Source organism: Dama dama, chromosome 5 (genome assembly GCF_033118175.1).
Source record: "Dama dama isolate Ldn47 chromosome 5, ASM3311817v1, whole genome shotgun sequence".
NCBI classification, from domain to species: Eukaryota; Metazoa; Chordata; class Mammalia; order Artiodactyla; family Cervidae; genus Dama; species Dama dama.
The window spans coordinates 36,027,136-36,047,624 of record NC_083685.1 but is presented as its reverse complement, the minus strand read 5'-3'; the positions used below and the strand labels follow the sequence as shown (position 1 = coordinate 36,047,624).

The window sequence follows — 20,489 nt, the reverse complement described above, 5'->3', positions numbered from 1 at the left end:
AACCACAATGCTAGAAGACTAGTGCCCACTCCCCAGAAATAGAGAAGGCCTGTGGGCAGCACCAAAGACTGAGTGTAACCAAAAATAAATAAAAATAGTCACAGCTACCCTCAAAAAAACATGTGACCATCACCAGTCAGGTCATCACCTTACATGTTTTACATTCAAATGAATGTTTCTTCTCCAAGACAATTACTTCAAAAACACATTCACATTCAGATGTGTCTCAAAGGGCAGCAAAGGAAATGTTTAAAAATGCCCTGATCAAGGGTGGTATTATTTATATTACCATTAATTATTAATAGCATGCTGGAATTTTTTATGTATATAAAGAATTTTTCTTGAAACTGGAAATGATTTTTCTGGAGCGCATAAAGATTTGGAGGGCTTGTTCAATTGCTAAGTTGTGTCCAATTCCTTGGGACCCCCATGGACTGCAGCATGCCAGGCTTCCCTGTCCTTCACCATCTCCTGGAGCTTGCTCAAACTCATGTCCATTGAGTCAGTGGTGCCATCCAACCATCTCACCCTCTGTTGCCCCCTTCTCCTCCTGCCTTCAGTCTTTCCTAGCATCAGGGTCTTTTCCGATGAGTTGTCATCACATCAGGTGGCCCAAGTATTGGAGCTTCAACTTCAGCTCCAGAACATAAAGACTTAGAGGGATGGCTATGATTAAATTCTTCTCATGAATACCTGTGCTATTCAAGTTAAAAGTACTTAGATATTCTAATTTGACTTTGAGAAATGGGAATATATTTTAAGACTCCTCCACAAAAGCTGAGCTGTCGGCTCTTGTGACTTCTCTCTCCACTGTCTTCTGTGGCAGTTCTGCTTTCCCAGCCTTCCTTGGCTTGGGAACAGCCTTGGCCCAGAGAGTGTTAGACTGTTGTTAGTCCCCATGTTCGTCTCTGGTCTGATCCATGAAGGCTTGATTTTACTGAAGCACAAGGCATAAAGAGGCACTAACTTTAAGCTTCATGGCACATTCAAGATATCCTCTGTCATGCATGGTCCTAAGTTCTAAGACTACAGAGATCTGGTCCATGGCTTCAAGGATCTCACCACTGGAATGGAAGGGCAGCACAGAGATGGAGAGGAAGGGAAGGAAAGAAAAAAGTAGGTGGACCTTCACACAGCCCTGGGATATGGCTCCGTGGTGTAGGTGAGATGTAAATAAGATGGTATGGGGACCCAGGGAAACGCAGAGGAGGCGAAAGCTGATCAGGCAGAAGAAGAAGCAGATCTGCTCTCCATTTCTCCAAAGAACAAAACTTGGACCAGTAGTTAAGAAAGTACAGTGAAGCAGACTTTTGGCTCAATACAAAGGAATTTTTTAACAGCTACAGTTGTCCCAAAATAGACTAAACCAGCTGTCTGGAAGAAGTAGCAGGGTCTGAATCACAGACCCTGTGATTTATTCAGAAGCTGCACAATGGTATGTCAGGATATGTCACAATAAGTGGTATGAAAAATGAAAAACACATGATTTACAAGGTCCCTTCCCTCCCCTAAATGCTACTTTTTACTTCCAAGTTCTTTGTGTTTGTCCAAACCTATCTTTTTACTTTATATTCATACTTTATAGATGTATGAATCTATACATACATACATGCATGTATGTATGTCAAATCAATTTTGGCTGATGTCAGTCAACTTTGGCTTCTCTCTAGGAGTAAATGAGAAGGTGAATGTAAAAATGTCTGATAGAGTACTTAAAAATTGTTAGTTGAATTTTTTAATATTTTTTTATCTGGCTGCATCAGGTCTTAGTTTCAGCACACTGGGTCTTTTGTCGCGGCACACAGACTCTCTAGGTGCGGCACTGGACTTAGTTGCTCCAAGGCGTGTGGGATCTTAGTTCCCCAACCAGGGAATCAGACCCATGTCCCAGCATTGCAAAGTGAATTCTTAACCACTGGACCACCAGGGAGGTCCCACCAATTGTTAATTGAATTAGTAAAAAATAAGGAAATAAAAAGAAAAGCTTTGATGCCTTTTGGAAAGGCAGAGCATAGCAAATATCCAACCATGCAAATCTCATTCCTTCTTCCAGTCTTAATGGAGGACTGAGAAGTGAACTTAAATTTGTTTGCAAGAGATAATGTTTGAGGTAACTACCACCAAGCTTTCCATACCCTGGACAGAGAATATCATAGTCCACTGAATAAAGTTGCAATATCTCCCTGAAAGAGTGACTCACAGGCTCATACAGAGATATATGGGTAATTCCAGGAGGCCTGTGGAATGTGGAAGTTAATTTATAGACTTCCCTTGCATTAGTTAGCAATTTAACCAAAAGGGAAAGAAGATGATTCTGTAAATGACCAATTTAATTTTTGATACTGGCTTTGATTAAAGACTCCATTGGAAATCTAGTAGAGATAATATTTTAAATCATACTTTTACTTATTGCTCAGAAGTTTCATGATCCTTGCCTGCAGTCCCAGCATTATTTATTGGTTAATAAAGACTTTGCTTTGTAAAAGAAGTGTAAATGCTAATAAGGAATAATAGTTACATTAATTGAGCACCTTCTACGTAATTTACTTTTATTGCCTTTTACAAGATATGTTCTAACATTTCCACTACACAGATTGTCACCAAGATTCTGTAGCCTGTAAACAATTCAAACACATTCAAATCCAGGCAAGTTGGTAGGTTCAGAACTGGTCTAGAGATTCTTAGTAAACTCTGAGGGGAGGTAGCTGGCTCCAACTGCAGGTGGCAACATGGTCTTAGACCATGGGGTACTTATCATCCTTTGTCATCAGTTTTGAGTTTATCAGCAATTCTAGGACAATAGGAAAAATCCCATTTGACATAAGATTGCATGTTATCTGGTATCCTTCCTTGTATGAAAGTTATAAACTGTCTTGATATGGTTAGATTTATCAACCTTTTCCTTATGGCTTATCCTTTTAACTTCCTTGTAAGGATGATATATTATCCCAGAGCTATTTGCTGAGTAGTCTTTTCTTACTGATTTGTATTACTGCCTTTGAAGCTGCTTTAAACTGATAAACTTTTGTTTTTTTCTTTTATAAGAATATGCCTACATTGTCCCCTAAACTTAATTACATCCTGATATGTTGATGCGTCATAGTGAGTTCTTCTGGTGAAGTTTCATCGGAGCAGTGATTGTGTTCCCTGTTGCATCCGCAGTGTCTAGTATGGTACCTGACACAGTTCAGTTCAGCCGCACAGTGGTGTCTGACTCTTTGTGACCCCATGGAATGCAGCATGTCAGGCTTCCTTGTCCATCACCAACTCCTGGACCTTACTCAAACTCACCTCTATCGAGTAGTGATGCCATCCAACCATCTCATCCTCTGTCATCCCCTTCTGCCTTCAATCTTTCCCAGCGTTAGGGTCTTTCCAATGAGTCAGTTCTTCACATCAGGTGGCCAAAATATTGGAGTTTCAGCTTCAACATCAGTCATTCCAATGAATATTCAGGACTGATTTCCTTTAGGATGGACTGGTTGGATCTCCTTACAGTCCAAGGGACTCTCAAGAGTCTTCAACACCACAGTTCAAAAGCACCAATTCTTCAGTGCTCAGCTTTTTTAGAGTCCAACTCTCACATCCATACATGACTACTGGAAAAACTATACTTTGATTAGATGGACCTTTGTTGTCAAAGTAATGTCTCTGCTTTTTAATATGCTGTCTAGGTTGGTCATAGCGTTTCTTCAAAGGAGCAAGTGTCTTTTCATTTCATGGCTGCAGTCACCATCTGCAGTGGTTTTGGAGCCCAAAGAAATAAAGTCTGTCACTATTTCCATTGTTTCCCAATCTATTTGCCATGAAGTGATGGGACTGAATGCCATGATCTTCATTTTCTAAATGTTGAGTTTTAAGCCAGCTTTTTCACTCTCCTCTTTCACTTTCATCAAGAGGCTTTTTACTTTCTTTCAAGTGCTTCTTCACTTTCTGCCATAAGGGTGGTGTCATCTGCATATCTGAGGTTATTGATATTTTTCCTGGCAATCTTCATTTCACCTTGTGCTTCATCCAGCCTGACATTTCGCATGATGTACTCTGCATATAAGTTAAATAAGCAGGGTGACAACATACAGCCTTGATGTACTCCTTTCCGATTTGGAACCAGTTCTCATGTCCAGTTCTCATTGTTGCTTCCTGACCTGCACACAGACTTCTCAGGAGGCAGGTCAGGTGGTCTGCTTTCCCATTTCTTTAAGAATTTCCCACAGTTTGTTGTGATACACGCAGTGAAAGGCTTTGGCATAGTCAATAAAGCAGAAGTAGATGTTTTTCTGAAACTCTCTTGCTTTTTCGATGATGCAATGGATGTTGGCAATTTAATCTCTGGTTCCTCTGCCTTTTCAAAATCCTGCTTGAAATCTGGACGTTCATGGTTCATGGTTCATGTACTGTTGAAGCCTGGCTTGGAGAGTTTTGAGCGTTACTTTGCTAGCGTGTGAGATGAGTGCAATTGTGCAGTTGTTTGAACATTCTTTGGCATTGCCTTTCTTTGGGACTGGAATGAAAACTGACCTCGTGCAGTCCTGTGGCCACTGCTGAGCTTTCCAAATTTGCTGGCATATTGAGTGCGGCACTTTGACAGCATCATCTTTTAAGATTTGAAATGTCTCAACTGGAATTCCATCACCTCCACTAGCTTTGTTTGTAGTGATGTACAAAGGCCCAGTTGACTTCACACTCCAGGATGGAATGTCTGGCTCTGGGTGAGTGTGATCACACCATCGTAGTTATGTGGGTCATAATGAGCTTTTTTTGTATAGTTCTGTATATTCTTGCCACCTGGTACCTGGCACAGAGCTAAATATTTTGTGAATGAATGTATGAGTCCTGGCTAAGATCCACCCAGCTGTGAGTCTGTCCTGAGGTTCCGATTCCACACAACCCAACGCATTTTATATATAAATACATATATATAATATGTATATTTATATATATATATTTTATGACTGATAAAATGGGCTCTTCCTTCTTGATAGCATGAATTTCCTTCTCAATTTATCTTTATTCTCTGAGGCAGACATTTTGAATTGTCCAGCATTTCTCCTTTTTACGTGACCTTGGCATCTAGTGGGTCACTTCAGTTCACAATTTTTACTGTCTTAAAACTGAGGTATATTTTCCACCCTCACTATATCTGCATTTCAGTTCAGACTGTTTTCCTTTATTATCTTTTTAATGTGATGTATGATATATGCAGAAGAATGTGTGCAACACATAATCAATTATGATATATAACTATGTGCATACCTAGGAAGCCACCACCTCCCAGAGAGTGATAACCGAGTCTGTTCATTGCCTCTGCTTGGCTTCTCCTCCTGAGGCCACACCCTTGCCTCCACCTAAGGGGTAATCAGTATCCTGAAATTTGGATTTCTCACCTTCTTGCTTTGGTTTTCTTTTCAAATATAGGCTTATTGCATATATATTGTTTAGTTGCTAAGTTATGTCTTATATATTGTTTAGTTGCTAAGTTATGTCTGATTCTTTGTGACCCCATGGACTTTAGCCTGCCAGGCTCCCCTATCTGTGGGATTTTCCAGGCCAGAATACTGGAGTGGGTTGCTATTTCCTTCTCCAGGGGATCTTTGTGACCCAGTGATTGAACTTGAGTCTCTGCATTAGCAGGTGGATTCTTTACCTCTTTGCCACTGAGCCACCAGGGAAACCCTATTACATATATAGACAATCTGAAAAATGCTTTGTGTAGATTTGTTATTAACTTTATGAAAATAATTTCATACTTAATGAAGTCTGCAACTTGAATTTTTTATTCAATATTTATGCTTCTAAGATTCATCCATACTGTGTGTGGCTCTGGTTCATTAATTTCACTAATGAATTTCATTGGTGAGCACAATGACATTACATTGTGTGATATACCATGATTTGTCTTTTTGGTATTTGTTTGGATTGTTTCCAGGTTTTTTGCGTCTCAGACAAGGTTTCTATAAACCTTGTCTATGTCTGTCTCTTGGTCCACATGTGCAGAGTTTCTCCTGTACCAAGGAGTGGACTTTCTGGGTGAAAGGATATGCAAGTGTTCAGTTTTAAAAGATAATAACAAATCAAAAAAATAAAAAATAAAAAAAAATAAAAAAATAAAAGATAATAACAAATCAATAGGAAATTAAGAGGCACAAACTACTATGTATAAAATAAGCTGCAAAGATATATTGTATGGCACAGGGAAAGAGAGCCACTTTTTAATAACCAATATTAAATCACTTTATTGTACACCTGAAGCTAGTAGAATATTGTACATCAACCGTATTTAAAAAAAAAAGATAATGCTGAATTGTTTTTCAAAATTATCTACTTATACTCATACCTTTCTTTCTTTCTATAGTTTCTTTTGGAGAAGGAAATGGCAACCCACTCCAGTACCCTTGCCTGGAGAACCCCATGGACGGAGGGGCCTGGTGGGCTGCGGTCTATGGGGTTGCAAAGAGTCGGACACGACTAAGCAACTAACACACACACACATACTCGTGATGGTAAAGTACAAGAGTCCCATTGATCCACAGCCTTTCCAACACTTGGCATTGTAAGATCTATTAATTTTTCCCTTTTTTGATATAAAATTGTGCTACGTTTTTCCTTTTTCCAGCTTTATTGAGATATAATTGACATACAGCTCTGTATAAGGTTAAGGTGTACAGCATAATGATTTGACTTATGTACATAATCAAATGATTAGCACAGTAAGTTCAGTGAACATTAATGATCTCATATAGATACAAAATTAAAGAAATAGGAAAAAAATAGTTTTCTTGGGACAAGAACTCTTCGGATTTACTCCCTTACCAACTTTCATATGGAACTACTGCAGCATTAATTGGATTTATTATGATGTGCATCACATTATAGTACTTACTTATTTTATAACTGAAAGTTTGTACCATTTGACTGCCTTCATCCAATGCTTCTTTCCCCCATGCCCCTGTATCTCTTTTAATTGTAATTTGTATTTCCCTAAAGAAAACATTTTGAGATTGTTTCATCTGCTTGTTGACCATTCACAGTTCCATTTCAGTGAAGTGCCTGTTTGTTTTTTTGCCCATTTTCCTGTTGGATTATTTGAATTTTTCTTATCAAAGCTCTTCATATATCTTGGATCCAAATTCTTTGCAGGTTGTAGGTATCATCAGTGTTTTCTCCCAGTGTGTAACTTGCTTTCTTTCTGGTATCTTTATAAACAGAAGTTTTAATTGTAATGAAGTTGAGTTTATCAATCTTTTCTACTATATTAGAATTTTTAATTTTGTTTGGAAAACATCCAGTTGTGCATTGAATTTATAAATATGTTTTCTTCTATGCTTTCTTTTAAATGATTTAGAAGCTTTGCCTTTCATATTTAAGATGCATATGGGATTCACTTTTGTGTGCTTCTGTGAAGTAGGGCTCCAACTTAATTTTTTCTGTATGGATAAACAATTATCTTGTAAGAGCATTTATTTAATTTGAAATATGTTCACAGTATATATTGCTGTGAAAGAAAAACATAATATAACAATATGTGGTATTTAGAAAACATAATACATATAGTAATTAGTTTACATACAAAATTTAAAAAGATGTTGGAAAAACAAGCACTAAAATAACAACAATGATTATCTTTGGATGGTGGAATAATTGATGAGGTTTGTTTATTTTTTGTTCTCTTTACTCTCCAAATTCTGTGTATTGAGCATATGATTGTAGATGTTTTAAAAAATATAGTAGTGTCTATAGATGATAATATAGTATAGAGAAATCATTAGATGAAAGAAAATCATGAATTGAAGTCTTTCAACTCAACTTTTCTTGTAAAGCTTCTTGCATTCCTGGAATAGGGTGGCTGGTGGTGAGAGGGTGGAGGTGAAGGGTGGGGCAAGGGAATGCTGTGGATTGTGCAGAAAAACTGAGGGCAGGTGAAAAGAGATTAAATTCTGAAATCTGAATGAGTCTTCCATTAGTTTCTCTTCCCTGAGTTCTTTACTGGTATGTAAAGCTCTTTGGAAATAAGATTCAGATCACTTATATGTATCATTGGTGATATAATGTTTTTTTGGCCCAACAGCAAATAATGAAAAGACTTATAAAGCGATATGTTTTGAAAGCACAAGTAGACAAAGAAAATGATGAAGTTAATGAAGGTAAGCATCTTCAACTTAAAAACATCCTTTTACAACTAATTTAATGAACGGTGGAGAACTTCATATTGAAGGATACTTTTAAAAATCCAGTCTCGGTTAACTGAGTTCTTCCAGGATTGACAGGAAAATCTTATGTTACATTTCTAAAGCTCTGTCTTTTAAAATAAACAGTTATTTAAAATGTCAGTCAGAGACAGTTTATCACTACAGAGTGCTCTAACTGATTCTTAGAGTGTAAAGTGATTCTTAGAGTGTCATCTTTCTGGGAGTTTTTATTCCCTGTAACATAAGTAGTCTGTAGTTTCAGTTCTGTTTCAGTGAGCTGAGTGTTAACATTTTTCCAGTGATGCAGGTAAAATAAGAATTAGCTCAAACCTTTTTGCAGAAAAATTTTTACTTGTTGTCCAGAAAGAAATCTGTAACCCATTTTTGTCATATGATGTTTCTCTTTTGCTTTTCACTTCCCTTCTTGGCACCTTACTTGAACGTACCTATTTTCCAGGCATATTCTAGGCAGCGCATCAGTCTGGACTATAAAACCTTTCATCAAGCACTGAGATGTAAGCCAAAGCACAGGTCCATGGTTGGAAAGAAATCAGTCAGGGAAAAATAAGTTGCCCTAAAAACGGCAACTACAGGGAATTCCCTGGCGGTTCCGTGGTTGGGATTTCTTGCTTCCACTGCAGGGGCAAGTGTTCCAATCCTAGTTGAGGAACTAAGATCCTGCATGCCTTGCAGCACAGCCAAAAAATTTAAAAAAAAAAAAATTAATGAAAACTACAGCTTTCAACACCAATGAGATGCTATTAGATCTATCGACACTTTTAAGAAAGGGCTAAACTAAACTGTTGATGTACTCTGAAGCCATTACTTGATTAATGCAAGAAATCCCTTGCAAATCTGAGTCAATGCCATATGTGTTTGTAGCACAGAAATCTAACAATGTATGTTTGGGCATCAGCAAAAAATCAAATCATGGTCACCAGAAACAATCTCAAAGACAGAATTGAAATTGAGTTTTAGTTTAGAAAGCAGAAACCTTATCAGTTGTGCCATAACCTCCCTGAAGACAAAAAAAATTAAGTGAAGTGGCGAATTGGGCCACCATGACATCAGAAAAAAGGAGCCATCTTCGAAGTCCTTTTACACAAAAGAGGAAAATGAGTTAATGAGAATTAATGGACTAAAGAGAATTTAGAGTTTTGGACAAAGTTCCAACTAAAAGAGTATATCATACAATGTAACGTCCTCATTTAATATATTTCTGTATTGGTAAATACAGCACTTGGTATGTTAGGCTTCCCATAACTCAAAAACAAGGAAGAAGGATATGGTAGTAGGGAGGCAAGAGGAAGCTCACTGGCTTATGGTCCAAATATGATAGTAAATGGTGTGAGAATCCATTTCTTCCGCGGAAGCCTTTTGATTTCAAATTTGATCAGTTAATTTCCACTCTGTTGCCATATGTGAAAGGAAAAGCACCTCCACTTTTTTTTTGCCATGAAAAGAATAAATAACTTTTGTGTGTATTCTTGAAGAAGAGTTAGGATTCCTTAAAATAAGAGGGTCTGTCTTTTAAATATAATCAAAGAACATGGATTATACTTTAAAACATCATAAAAATACCAGGAAATATCATGAAAGATATATTTTACATGTGATTCTATTATAAAATGCTGTTAAAGTGCCAGTGATTTGAAGAATCATTTCTTGGATTCTTGATAAGTTCATGGCCCAAAGGTTACCTTTCAAGGTCAATGACTCATCTACATTTCAGTTCTTTGCAAGAGAATCCAGTTTTTAATTGTAATCTACACATTCTCAAAATATTGCCAAGCTAAATTATGGGAATAGTTGTGTTTTAATAGCCAGAAGTTTCCTATAGTCTTCTGTGTATGTAAACCTTGCCAGTGGTATCACAACTAAGCTTCTTAATTTCACCATTGCTTGTTATTTCCTTGTATTAAATACATCATTGCTTGTGCCACACAAACTGTGTCCTTAACTCCATAGTCATTACCATTGGCTTTCCTAAGAAAGATCTTTCCTAAGATCTTTTTCCTTCCTTTCCCTTACTTCAAACTTGACCTCAAATATACTGCTTCCATGTGAGTATTTGCCTATTAAGTTGATTGATTCATTTTTAGTAATGTTCCACTTTAATAGGATTCCATTCTAGCCTAGCAGTGGGAGGTGATCTATAAAAGGTGTCAACTCTTACGGCTCAGGGAACCAGAGGAACTCCCTGAAGGCAGAAAGGAGATACCCTGATTATAGATTACTAGTTAACAGATAAATCTGCTACCTGGGAAGCCCCAACAGATAAATCATCCTGTGTTAAAAATTGGTTGAGCCAGGACAATACTTTAGTTGACTTTTACTTTTAAAACACAGTTGGACTACTGTTATAGCTTTTTCCAGAGTCAGTACATTTTTAAAGGCAAAGAATTTCTTAAACATTTTAAAGGAAAAAAATCCAAAATAACTATGTCGGAGACATTATGAGACGAATGTATTCATGTTGTATGAATTTCACTCTTCGTTTTTTTCCTAAATCCAAAGAGCAAATGACCAATCATATGTTTTTTTAATACAAACGCTATAGGTGAATTAAAGGAAATCAAGCAAGATATCTCCAGCCTTCGTTATGAACTTTTGGAGGACAAGAGCCAAGCAACTGAGGAATTAGCCATTCTAATTCATAAGCTCAGTGAGAAACTGAGCCCCAGCATGCTGAGATGTGAATGAGTCAGTAACCTGGAATTACGGCTTTGACTATAGCACAACTGTGGGCAATAACATTTCTTAGTACGAAATACTTGAAAAACTATGGTGTAAATTTTTAGTATTAACTACCTTTATCATGTGAATCTTTAAAAGTTAGGTCTTAATGATTTTACTGTTTTATCACACGAAAATGGTCTTCATTTTAATTGTTTGCCTTGACATTACGAACAATGATATGCCCTTGTATTTAAAGGCCCCAAATTAACTACATTACTGACATTTTTTGTCCGTTTTAGAATAAACTCTGTCTTTGCACTACCTGTTTGCCTCCAAGAGACTGTAAGCTCCTTGGGGACAGGGACCATGTCTTATTTATCTACATGTCTCCAGCATCTAGTACAGTGCCTGGTACATAGTAGGTGCTCAATAAATGTTGTCAAAACCAACTGAACTGCCAGCGAAATACAAATAAAAATTGAAAGGCCATCACCATCTAGCATACCTTCCCTTGTCCAAATGCTGAAGCGATTTTTTTTTTTTTTTTAAAGAAACTGAAAAAATTTTACAAATAGCTATGACTTGGTCAGATTTTCTTAGATTTTTGGCATCACTGATACTCCTAGAACCTGTGAACCTTGAATGAAGAATTTCGTAATGAAATGGGTTAATAGAAAATATACTTGCATTACATATTTGTTTCACAGAATTGTTCAAAGCAACATATTAAAGGTTTTTCTAAAGTATCTACTATACTGTTTGCTTACTGTCTTAGATTTTCATTTGTCGTTTTTCAGTAATGTGAATTTAGTCAGCAGAGTGGTGAATTTTTTTTAAAGTTGGGGGTTATACAGGGCTGTTAGTTATAACCTCCTAATTCCTGGCTCTGATGATGTAATGCTAAATAAGTTATCAACAACTGACTTCGTATCTTGCCTGTTAGCTCGACTCTGAGTTTTGGAGGGTATGCTATGGGAAGAAATGGAGAGATGGCCATGTACCTGAAAAGGCATGGCCAGGAATCACCAGGGATGTTTTGTTTCCCTTTGAGGCATCTCTTGCCATTATTACTTACGCTGATTGACATCTTTTTTTTTTTTTTTAATCAAAGCATTTCAATTACACTTGCTACACTGAATAGATTGTGTTATATCTGTATCTGACTTACTATATAAGTGGGCTGAACACTGGTAATATTGAGGGCTCTTGACTACTAGCGAAGGGGATACAGGCTGGTAAGCTCCCTCATCTCTTCATAGACAGTAAAATACACAGAGTATTTTTTTTTTAACCAGCTAGGTTTAAATATCTCATTCCTGTCCTGATTCTTTTCCATCCATTCCTATCAAATCATACCAGAATACAAATTATGGTCGTAGTTCAAGATTGTTTTATGGGTTCTAAAAGCCAAATAAATATACAGTATTTTAACAGTCACTACATCACACAGGAAGGCTTTCTAGATGTGAAGACAAAAGTGAACATTAAACGGAACTACATAAAGCTCTTTAAAGATTATTTTTTAATTTCTACTTTTGGAGACTTAGTTAAATTAAGAAAAGAACTTTATACATTTTTGCTACCATTGTAGGATATTTCATTAACTTCTGTGCTATGCTAGTAGTATTTTGTCTTAAACATTTTAAAAACTTTATGTATCTTATGTTATGCCTCAGAACTGAATAAAATACTGAATATTTTCATTGCTATATGTTACTATACTTTATATGAAAACAGTAACGATATCAAGTTTCTATTGTAGGCAACACTTTCAGTGTTACATATAGAATTGTTTAGAATTCCAAGTGTGAATATTTTTGACTACAGTTATAGGATAGAATATTAAGTAATGTTTTTTACTGAGGGTAGAAAGATGTTGAATGTAAAAGTGTCAAATTCAGCTAGTTTAGGATTCTTAGAGTCTTGAGTGAAGATAAAATTCATGTCATCTGTGCCACGTGAGTCCATACATCTAATATTTTAGTACATGCCTTTTGCAATTCTAGAACTCTCAACATAGGTTGTTTTTCCTGTATTTACTGTTTGTGTAAAACTAGCATTTTTTCAGCATTTAGGAATTTATTTATTCAACCAGTATTTATTGCATGTTAATAGGTGTTTAATAACGTTTAAGGGGAGAAAAAGTGTAAGTAGCAGACAAAAATCCCCATCCTCCTGGAGCTTATGTTATAAATTAATCACAGTCTAACACGAAAATAATATGTAACAAACATTTGTGTCACACAGAAGCAAAAGTGTCCATGTTGGTGATCTGTTACCTTTGGGTCTCTTCTTGGGTCATCTTCCCAGGGGCTCCGGTCCCAGCATCGTGTGTAAAATTAGCATGTTATTGATATTTCACCTTTTTCCTCTCTTTATACTTTCTTGGTGAGAGTCAAGAGAAGGATGTGATGCCAAGGCATGGTAGATGCTATTAGTTCTATGGATGCCCTGCCCAGATCCGTTTGAATGGACCAGCGCATGTGTCTCTGAGATCCTGCCTGTCAGCTCCTTAATAATACCCAACTATCCTGTTCCCCAGGGAATTGCCATCAGCTGAAAGAAAGCAGCCTTGTCCTAGTCTGGTAGTAACCAGCCAACTTCTGTGAAGGCATGAAAAGCTGTTTTCTTGTGTCAAGGTGGGGCCAACTCTTTTGGTGTGAGTTGGGCTTCAGAACTCTGGAAAGCATTAGCCTACAGCTAGATTCCAGCAGGCCTTCCCTGGTGGCTCAGATGGTAAAGAATCCACCTGCGATGCAGGAGACCTGGGTTCGGTCCCTGGGTTGGGAAGATCCTCTGGAGGAGGGCATGGCAACCCACTTCAGCTTTCTTGCCTGGAGAATCCCCAAGGACAGAGGTGTCTGGCGGGCTCCAGTCCATGGAGTCACAAAGAGAACAACACTCAGCACCGCACAGACTCCAGCTGAGACCAAATCTTTGTTTACCTTCTTCCCTGTTACCATTTCCTATCCTGCTTCTTCCCTGTTATCACTTTCAATGGCTGCATAATAGCCTACAAAGCAGGTGCACTATTTCCCTATTAGTGGATGGTTAAGTTTCTGTTTTAAATAATGCCTTGAGTATGGCTTCTAACCTATTTTTTGTGGTTTTCATAGACTAAATATCCAAAATTGGGGTTATGAGTTAAAAATATAGCCACACAATTTATAGACTTGGATACGTACTACTAAGTTGCTTTTGAAAATAGTTTTATAACTAGTTTAAAGCATCATAGTTAAGCTCATGCTCTCTCTGCAGCATATAGTGGTATCATTTAAATGTTTTTCTCATTTGAAAGGCAAAAAAACATATCTTACTTTAATATTATTGATTACAAGTGAAGGTAACAAATTTTTACATGGTTGTTCAACTGTCACCTTCTTTGTGAATTTTTGTTCATGTTTTTCTTATTGGAAATATTGTATTTCTTTTTAAAATATTTGTATGAATTGTTTATAAGGGTACTAACATCACACATTTATCCCATTTTTTTATATTTTAAAATGTTGTGACACTGAAATGTCTAATCTCTATTTTTCATATCTGGTTTCACCTTTGTGGCTTCTTCTATTCCTTTTGTTGTTGTTATAAATTTTTTTTTCTTTGACATCTGGAGGTTGCCCTCCAAACCAGAGCCCCTGCTTCCCCCTCCCACCCCCTTCTCCCACATGTCCTCTGAGAGGCAACCATTGAACTCCCACAGCCCACCCTCTGCGGGCTGGGGGGCATTCTATTCCTTTTAAGATGAGACAGATTTCTTTCTGTTATGGGCTGAATTGTGTCCCCCCACCTGCCTGTCCCCGCTCCCTGACCCCCTCCTCATCTCCAAATCCATCTGTTGAAGTCCTAACCCCTAGTACTTCAAAATGTGACTGTTTTTGGAGAAAGGACCTCTAAAGAGATAATTAAGTTAAAATTAGGTCACAGGGTTGAGTCTTTATCCTTCATGACTGGTGTCCTTATTGGAGGAGGAGATTAGAACACAGAAGAAGACACGGGGAAAACGCCATTGTGCTGCACCAAGGAGACGTGCGTCCAAGGACTGGTTTGGCTCCCTGCTGGAACCTTGATTTTGTACTTCTAGCCTGTGAGATCTCATAGGAAAATAAGTTTCTGTTCTATAAGCCACTTCGTTTGCTCTTATTTTCTAACTCCTTTAGATGGAAAGTTAGGTTGTTTACTTGAGATGTTCCTCATTTCTTGGTGTAATCCTGTATTTCTGTAAACTTAAGTAGAACAGAATAGCTTCTTTTAGAATAGCTTTTTCTGTGCGCCATAGATTTTGTGATATAGAGACTAAAAACATAATTGAAAAGATAAACAAAACTAAGGAAATTTTTTTTCAAAAAGGAAACAAAAATTGATGAACCTTTAATAAGACTCATAAGGAAAAGAGAGGACCCAAATAAATAAAATTAGAAATAAAATAGAAGTTACAGCTGAAACCACGTAAGTGTAATAAAAACAAAACCTGCTATAAAGAGTTATAAACCAACAAATTGGAAAATACAGAAGAAATGGATGAATTGTTAGAAACATACAATCTCCATGACTGAATGAGTGAGAAATAGAAAATCTTAACAAACCAATTACTAGGAATGAAATAGAATCAGAAAAATATAAAACAAACTGCCCCCAAAATAAAAGCTCAAACCCAGATGGCTTCATAGCTGAAATGTTTGTTGTTGTTTCATTGCTAAGTCATGTCCAACTATTTGTGACCCATGAACTATAGAACACGAGGCTCCTTTGTCCTCCACTATCTCTTGGAATTTGTTCAAATTCATACCCATTGATTCAGTGATGCCATCTAGTCATCCCATCATCTGCCACCCCCTTCTCCTTTTTCCCTTCAATATTTTCCAGGATCAGGATCTTTTCCAATGAATCAGTTCTTTGCATCTGGAGGCCAAAATATTAAAGCTTCAGCTTCAGCAACAGTCCTTCCAATGAATATTCTGAGTTTATTTGCTTTAGGGTTGACTGATTTGATCTCCTTGCAGTCTCAGGGACTCTCAAGAGACTTCTCCAGTGCAAGAATTTGGAAGCATTGATTCTTTGGCATTCAGCCTCCTTTATGGACCGACTTTCACATCAGTGCATGACTAAAGGAAAAACCAGAGTTTTGACCATACAGACCTTTGTCGGCAAAGTGATATCTCTGCTTTTTCATATGCTGCCTAGGTTGGTCATAGCTTTCTTTCCAAGGAGTAAGCTTCTTTGAATTTCATGGCTGCAGTCATCATCCACAGTGATTTCAGAGTGCAAGAAAATAAATCTGTCACTGTTTCCACTTTTTCCCCTTCTATTTACCATGAAATGATGGGACTGGACACCAAAATCTCTCTCTCTCTCTTTTTTTAATGTTGAGTTTCAAGCCAGTTTTTCCCTCTCCTCTTTCTCCTTCTTCAAGATGCTCTTTGGTTCCACTTCACTTTCTGCTAGTAGAGTGGTATCATCTGCATATCTGAGGTTGTTGATATTTCTCCCAGCAATCTTGTTTCCAGCTTATGATTCATCCAGCCCAGCATTTTGCATGATGTATTCTGCATATAAGTTAAATAAGCAGGGTGACTATATACAGTCTTGTATTCCTTTCTCAGTTTTGAACCAGTGAATTATTCTATGTCCAGTCCTAACTATTGCTTCTTGACCTGCATACAGGTTTCTCAGGAGACAGGTAAGGTGGTCTGGTACCTTTAAAAATTTTCTACAGTTTGCTGTGATCCACATAGTCAAAGGCTTTAGCATAGTCAATGAAGTTGAAGTAGATGTTTTCCTGGAATTCCCGTGATTTCTCCACGATTCAATGAATGTTGGCAATTAAACTCTGGTTCCTCTGGCTCTATGAAACCCAGCTTGTACATCTGGAAGTTCTTGGTTCATGTACTACTGAAGTTTAGCTTGAAGGATTTTGAGCATAACCTTGCTAACATGTGAAATGAGTGCAATTGTACGGTAGTTTAAACATCCTTTGGCATTGCTCTTCTTTGGGATTGAAATGAAAATTGACTTTCCCTAGTCTTATGGCCACTACTGAGTTTCTCAAATTTGCTGGCATATTGAGTGCAGCACTTTAACAGCATCATCTTTTAGGATTTTAAATAGCTCAGCTAGAATTCTGTCACCTTCACTACCTTTGTTGGTACTAATGCTTCCATTGATCCTCTTGACCTCACCCTCCAGGATGTCCAGCTCTCGGTGAGTGACCACACCATTGTGATTATCTTGGTTGTTAAGATCGTTATTGTATAGCTCTTCTGAGTATTCTTGCCTGTCACTTCTTAATCCTTTCTGCTTCTTTTAGTTCTTATCCTTTCTGTTCTTGACGATGCTTATTCCTGCATGAAGTGTTGCCTTGACATCTCCAATTTTCTTGAAGAGATCCCTAGTCTTTCTCATTCTATTATTTTCCTCCATTTCTTTACATTGTTAAAGAAGGGTGTCTTATCTCTTTTTGATGTTCTCTGGAACCCTGGGTTTAGTTGGGTATATCATTCCCTTTTCCCCTTGCCTTTCACTTAACCTTCTTTGCTCAGCTATTTGTAAAGCCTCCTCAGATAACCACTTCCCCTTCTTGTATTTCTTTTTCTTTGATACAGTTTTGGTCACTGCCTCCTGTACAATGTTACAAACATCCATCTTCTTCAGGTAATCTATTAGATCTAATTCCTTGAATATGTCCATTACTTCCACTGTATTATCATAAGGGATTTTTTTTTTTTTGGTCATATCTGAATGGCCCAGTGGTTTTTCCTACTTTCTTTTTTTTTTTTTCTTTCCTACTTTCTTCAATTTAAGCCTAAATTTTACAATAAGGAGCTCATTATCTGAGCCACAGGCAACTCCAGGTCTTGTTTTTACTGGCTGTATAGAGCTTCTCCTGCTCTGGCTGCAAAGAACATAATTATTATTATTATTATTATTTTTTTTTTGTCATGACCACCTGTTGATGTCCACGTGTAGAGTCATCTCTATTTGTTGGAAAAGGGTGTTTGCTATGACCAGCATCAAAGTTCACAACCAGATGGCTTCATAGGTGAAGTATGCAGGACATTTAAAGAAGAGCTAATATCTTTACTTCCTAAAGGATTCTAAAAAAAATGAAGAGAGAGCACTTCAAACTCATTCTATAACACCACCATCACCCTGATACAAAAACTAGACAAAGATACTACAAAAAAAAATTACTGGTTAATATTCCTGATGAACATGGATGCAAAAATTCTCAACAAAATTTTAGCAAACTGAACTCAATAATGCATTAGAAGGATCATATTCCCTGGTCAATAGAATTTTTTCCAGGAATGCAAGGATCAACATCAGGAAATCAATGTGATACTCTACATTAACAAAATGAAGGATAAAAATCATAAGATCATCTTAATAGATGCAGAAGAAGCATCTGATGAGCATACACTCATCATAGTAATTCTCAGCAAAGAGGTGATAGAGGAAATATACCTCAACATAATCATTCATGATAAACTCATAGCTATGTTTTCTATACCTGAGAGTATGTTTCTGTTTTGTAAATAAATTCATTTGCATTATTGTTTAGATTTACATATAAGCAATATCATATGATATTTGTCATTCTCTGTCTTACTTCACTTAGTATGATATTCTCTCTGTCCATCCATATTGATGCAAATGGCAATATTTCATTTTATAGTTGCATAATCCTCCTGCATGTCCTATCTAAAACATGGAACCACTTGTTTGGAGGGAAATTATAGATTTTAGTACTGGTTTAGGTGACCCAGAATAAGACCTTCATACTTGATATTACAAACTGTACATAGTCTACCTTTTAATTTTCTGTCTTTGAATCCTAAATTTAACCAGGTGATGTGCACTGCCTGCATACATGGAGTCTTATTTTGTATTCCTTCTTAAAAATGAGTCAGATTCAGGAAATGGATCTACTTAACACCTAGGAAATCAGTTAATTTCTTTCATCTCAAATATTTAGTTTAGTTTGAAACTGAGTAGGATCCTGAATGATATTCCCAAAGACAGAACCCCCTCTTCTGCCCTTCCTCCCCCCTGACCCCCGCTTGTTTGTATTAATAGAAAAGTTTTAGCCTCCTAGACCTTCCCTAAATTTCAAAGAAAAAATTTAATCAGAGAAGTGAGAAACTGCAGAAACAATGGAAAACAGTCAAGCAAGACAAAATAATAATAGTTAAACCATAAAACAGTGAAGAACTTCCAGTCCCTCTTTCAGGGCTGTAGATAATGTCCTGAGTCATATCTTTGAGTTGTTTGAAAAAGGCACAACTCCCACAAGATGAAGAAGCTAACTGCATGCTTCCCACCAGCGTGTAGACCCTAGACTAGTTAGAATCAGAAGGTTGATGATTGAGATTTCTGAAACATCACCCTCAACATCAACCAGAGAACTGAGCAGTAGCTGATCATGCACCCCACCACACTCTCCCTCACACTAAAACCCCTTCCCTGAAAGCCATCTTGGAGTTTGGGTCTTTTGAGCATGAGCTGCCTATACTCCTTGCTTGTCAAGAAATGCCGCAGTAAATGTTGTGCTTCCCTTCGCAGCCGGCTGGTGTCAGTAGATTGGTTTGCTGTGTATCTGGCAAATGACTCGAGTTTGGTTTGGTAACAAGTTGAAAACTGAATAAGCCAAAAGGAATAGAGGAGAAAGACAAAGTTAAAAAGTTGAGGAATTAAACCTGGAGGTATTAATATTAATTAACTAATTAATATTAATAACACTGCTACTGGAGGTAGCAGTATTATTCAGGAGTTTAGATTTTTAACTTTCATGAAGAGAATGGCCGTGTCATATTGTACTAACATATCCTGAGGTCCCAGAAAAATGTCTGGGCAATTGCAGTCGCTACATAGATATTGCTTAATGAATAAATAAAGACAGTAGAATAGGAAATTAAATTCCATATTTTTATCAAAGAGATTTAAATGATTATTCAGCCCCAAATGATAGAGAATTGAATATCTAGAGAACAAGGAAGAAATTGAGATAATTTTAAAGAGACCATCAGTTGAAAGGGTGTATATGACATTATAAGGGATCTACAAAACATAAATAAAAGAACAAGAAAGAGAAAATATCAAAAAGTGGAAGACTAATCTTAAACTAAAGGAAAGTTTAATGATTACCTACTAAAGGTTCCAAAAAGGGCAACAGAAAAAATGGAGTGGGAAAAAGAATCAAAGTTACAGTGCTGTCAATTGGCAGAGCCAAGGAAAATATAAATTGTCAGTAAAAGCCTCAACCAGTGATAAACTAGAATACTCATAATTACAGGTATACTTGTGAGTTTTCAAGTCACCAATGTAAGCCTTAGAAAGTATCTAAAGGAAGAAACTGAAAATAAATATTGACAGAAGAATGCAAACATCAATGAAGTATCAGATTTTTTGTTAGCAGCATAAAATGGTAGAGGACAATAAACCATTCAGTTTCATTTTTTTGTCCCATATGGATCATCCATTAAAGATATTCACTTTTCCAATTGACAAGTAATACTGCACGTGCCAAATACCACACTGCAAGTGTGCATGTGAGTTCTGATCTGGGCTATTTGCTATGTTTCAATGACCTATTTTTTAAATCATTGTACAAATAACTCTGTGAAT

The 20,489-nt window shown here is 36.9% G+C and overlaps 1 protein-coding gene across 2 annotated transcripts in view; it reads left to right on the top strand.

Annotated features, from left to right (window-relative positions):
- TRPC3 (transient receptor potential cation channel subfamily C member 3) overlaps positions 1-11,186 on the top strand; it is a 70,933-nt gene extending 59,747 nt beyond the window's left edge. For both annotated transcript variants that reach the window (XM_061142285.1, XM_061142284.1), the window contains 2 exons: positions 8,066-8,141; positions 10,747-11,186. In XM_061142285.1, the coding sequence (XP_060998268.1) occupies positions 8,066-8,141; positions 10,747-10,889 (219 nt within the window). In that variant the 3' untranslated portion in view covers positions 10,890-11,186. The remainder of the gene's footprint in view (positions 1-8,065; positions 8,142-10,746) is intronic.
- The last annotated feature ends 9,303 nt before the right edge of the window (positions 11,187-20,489 follow it).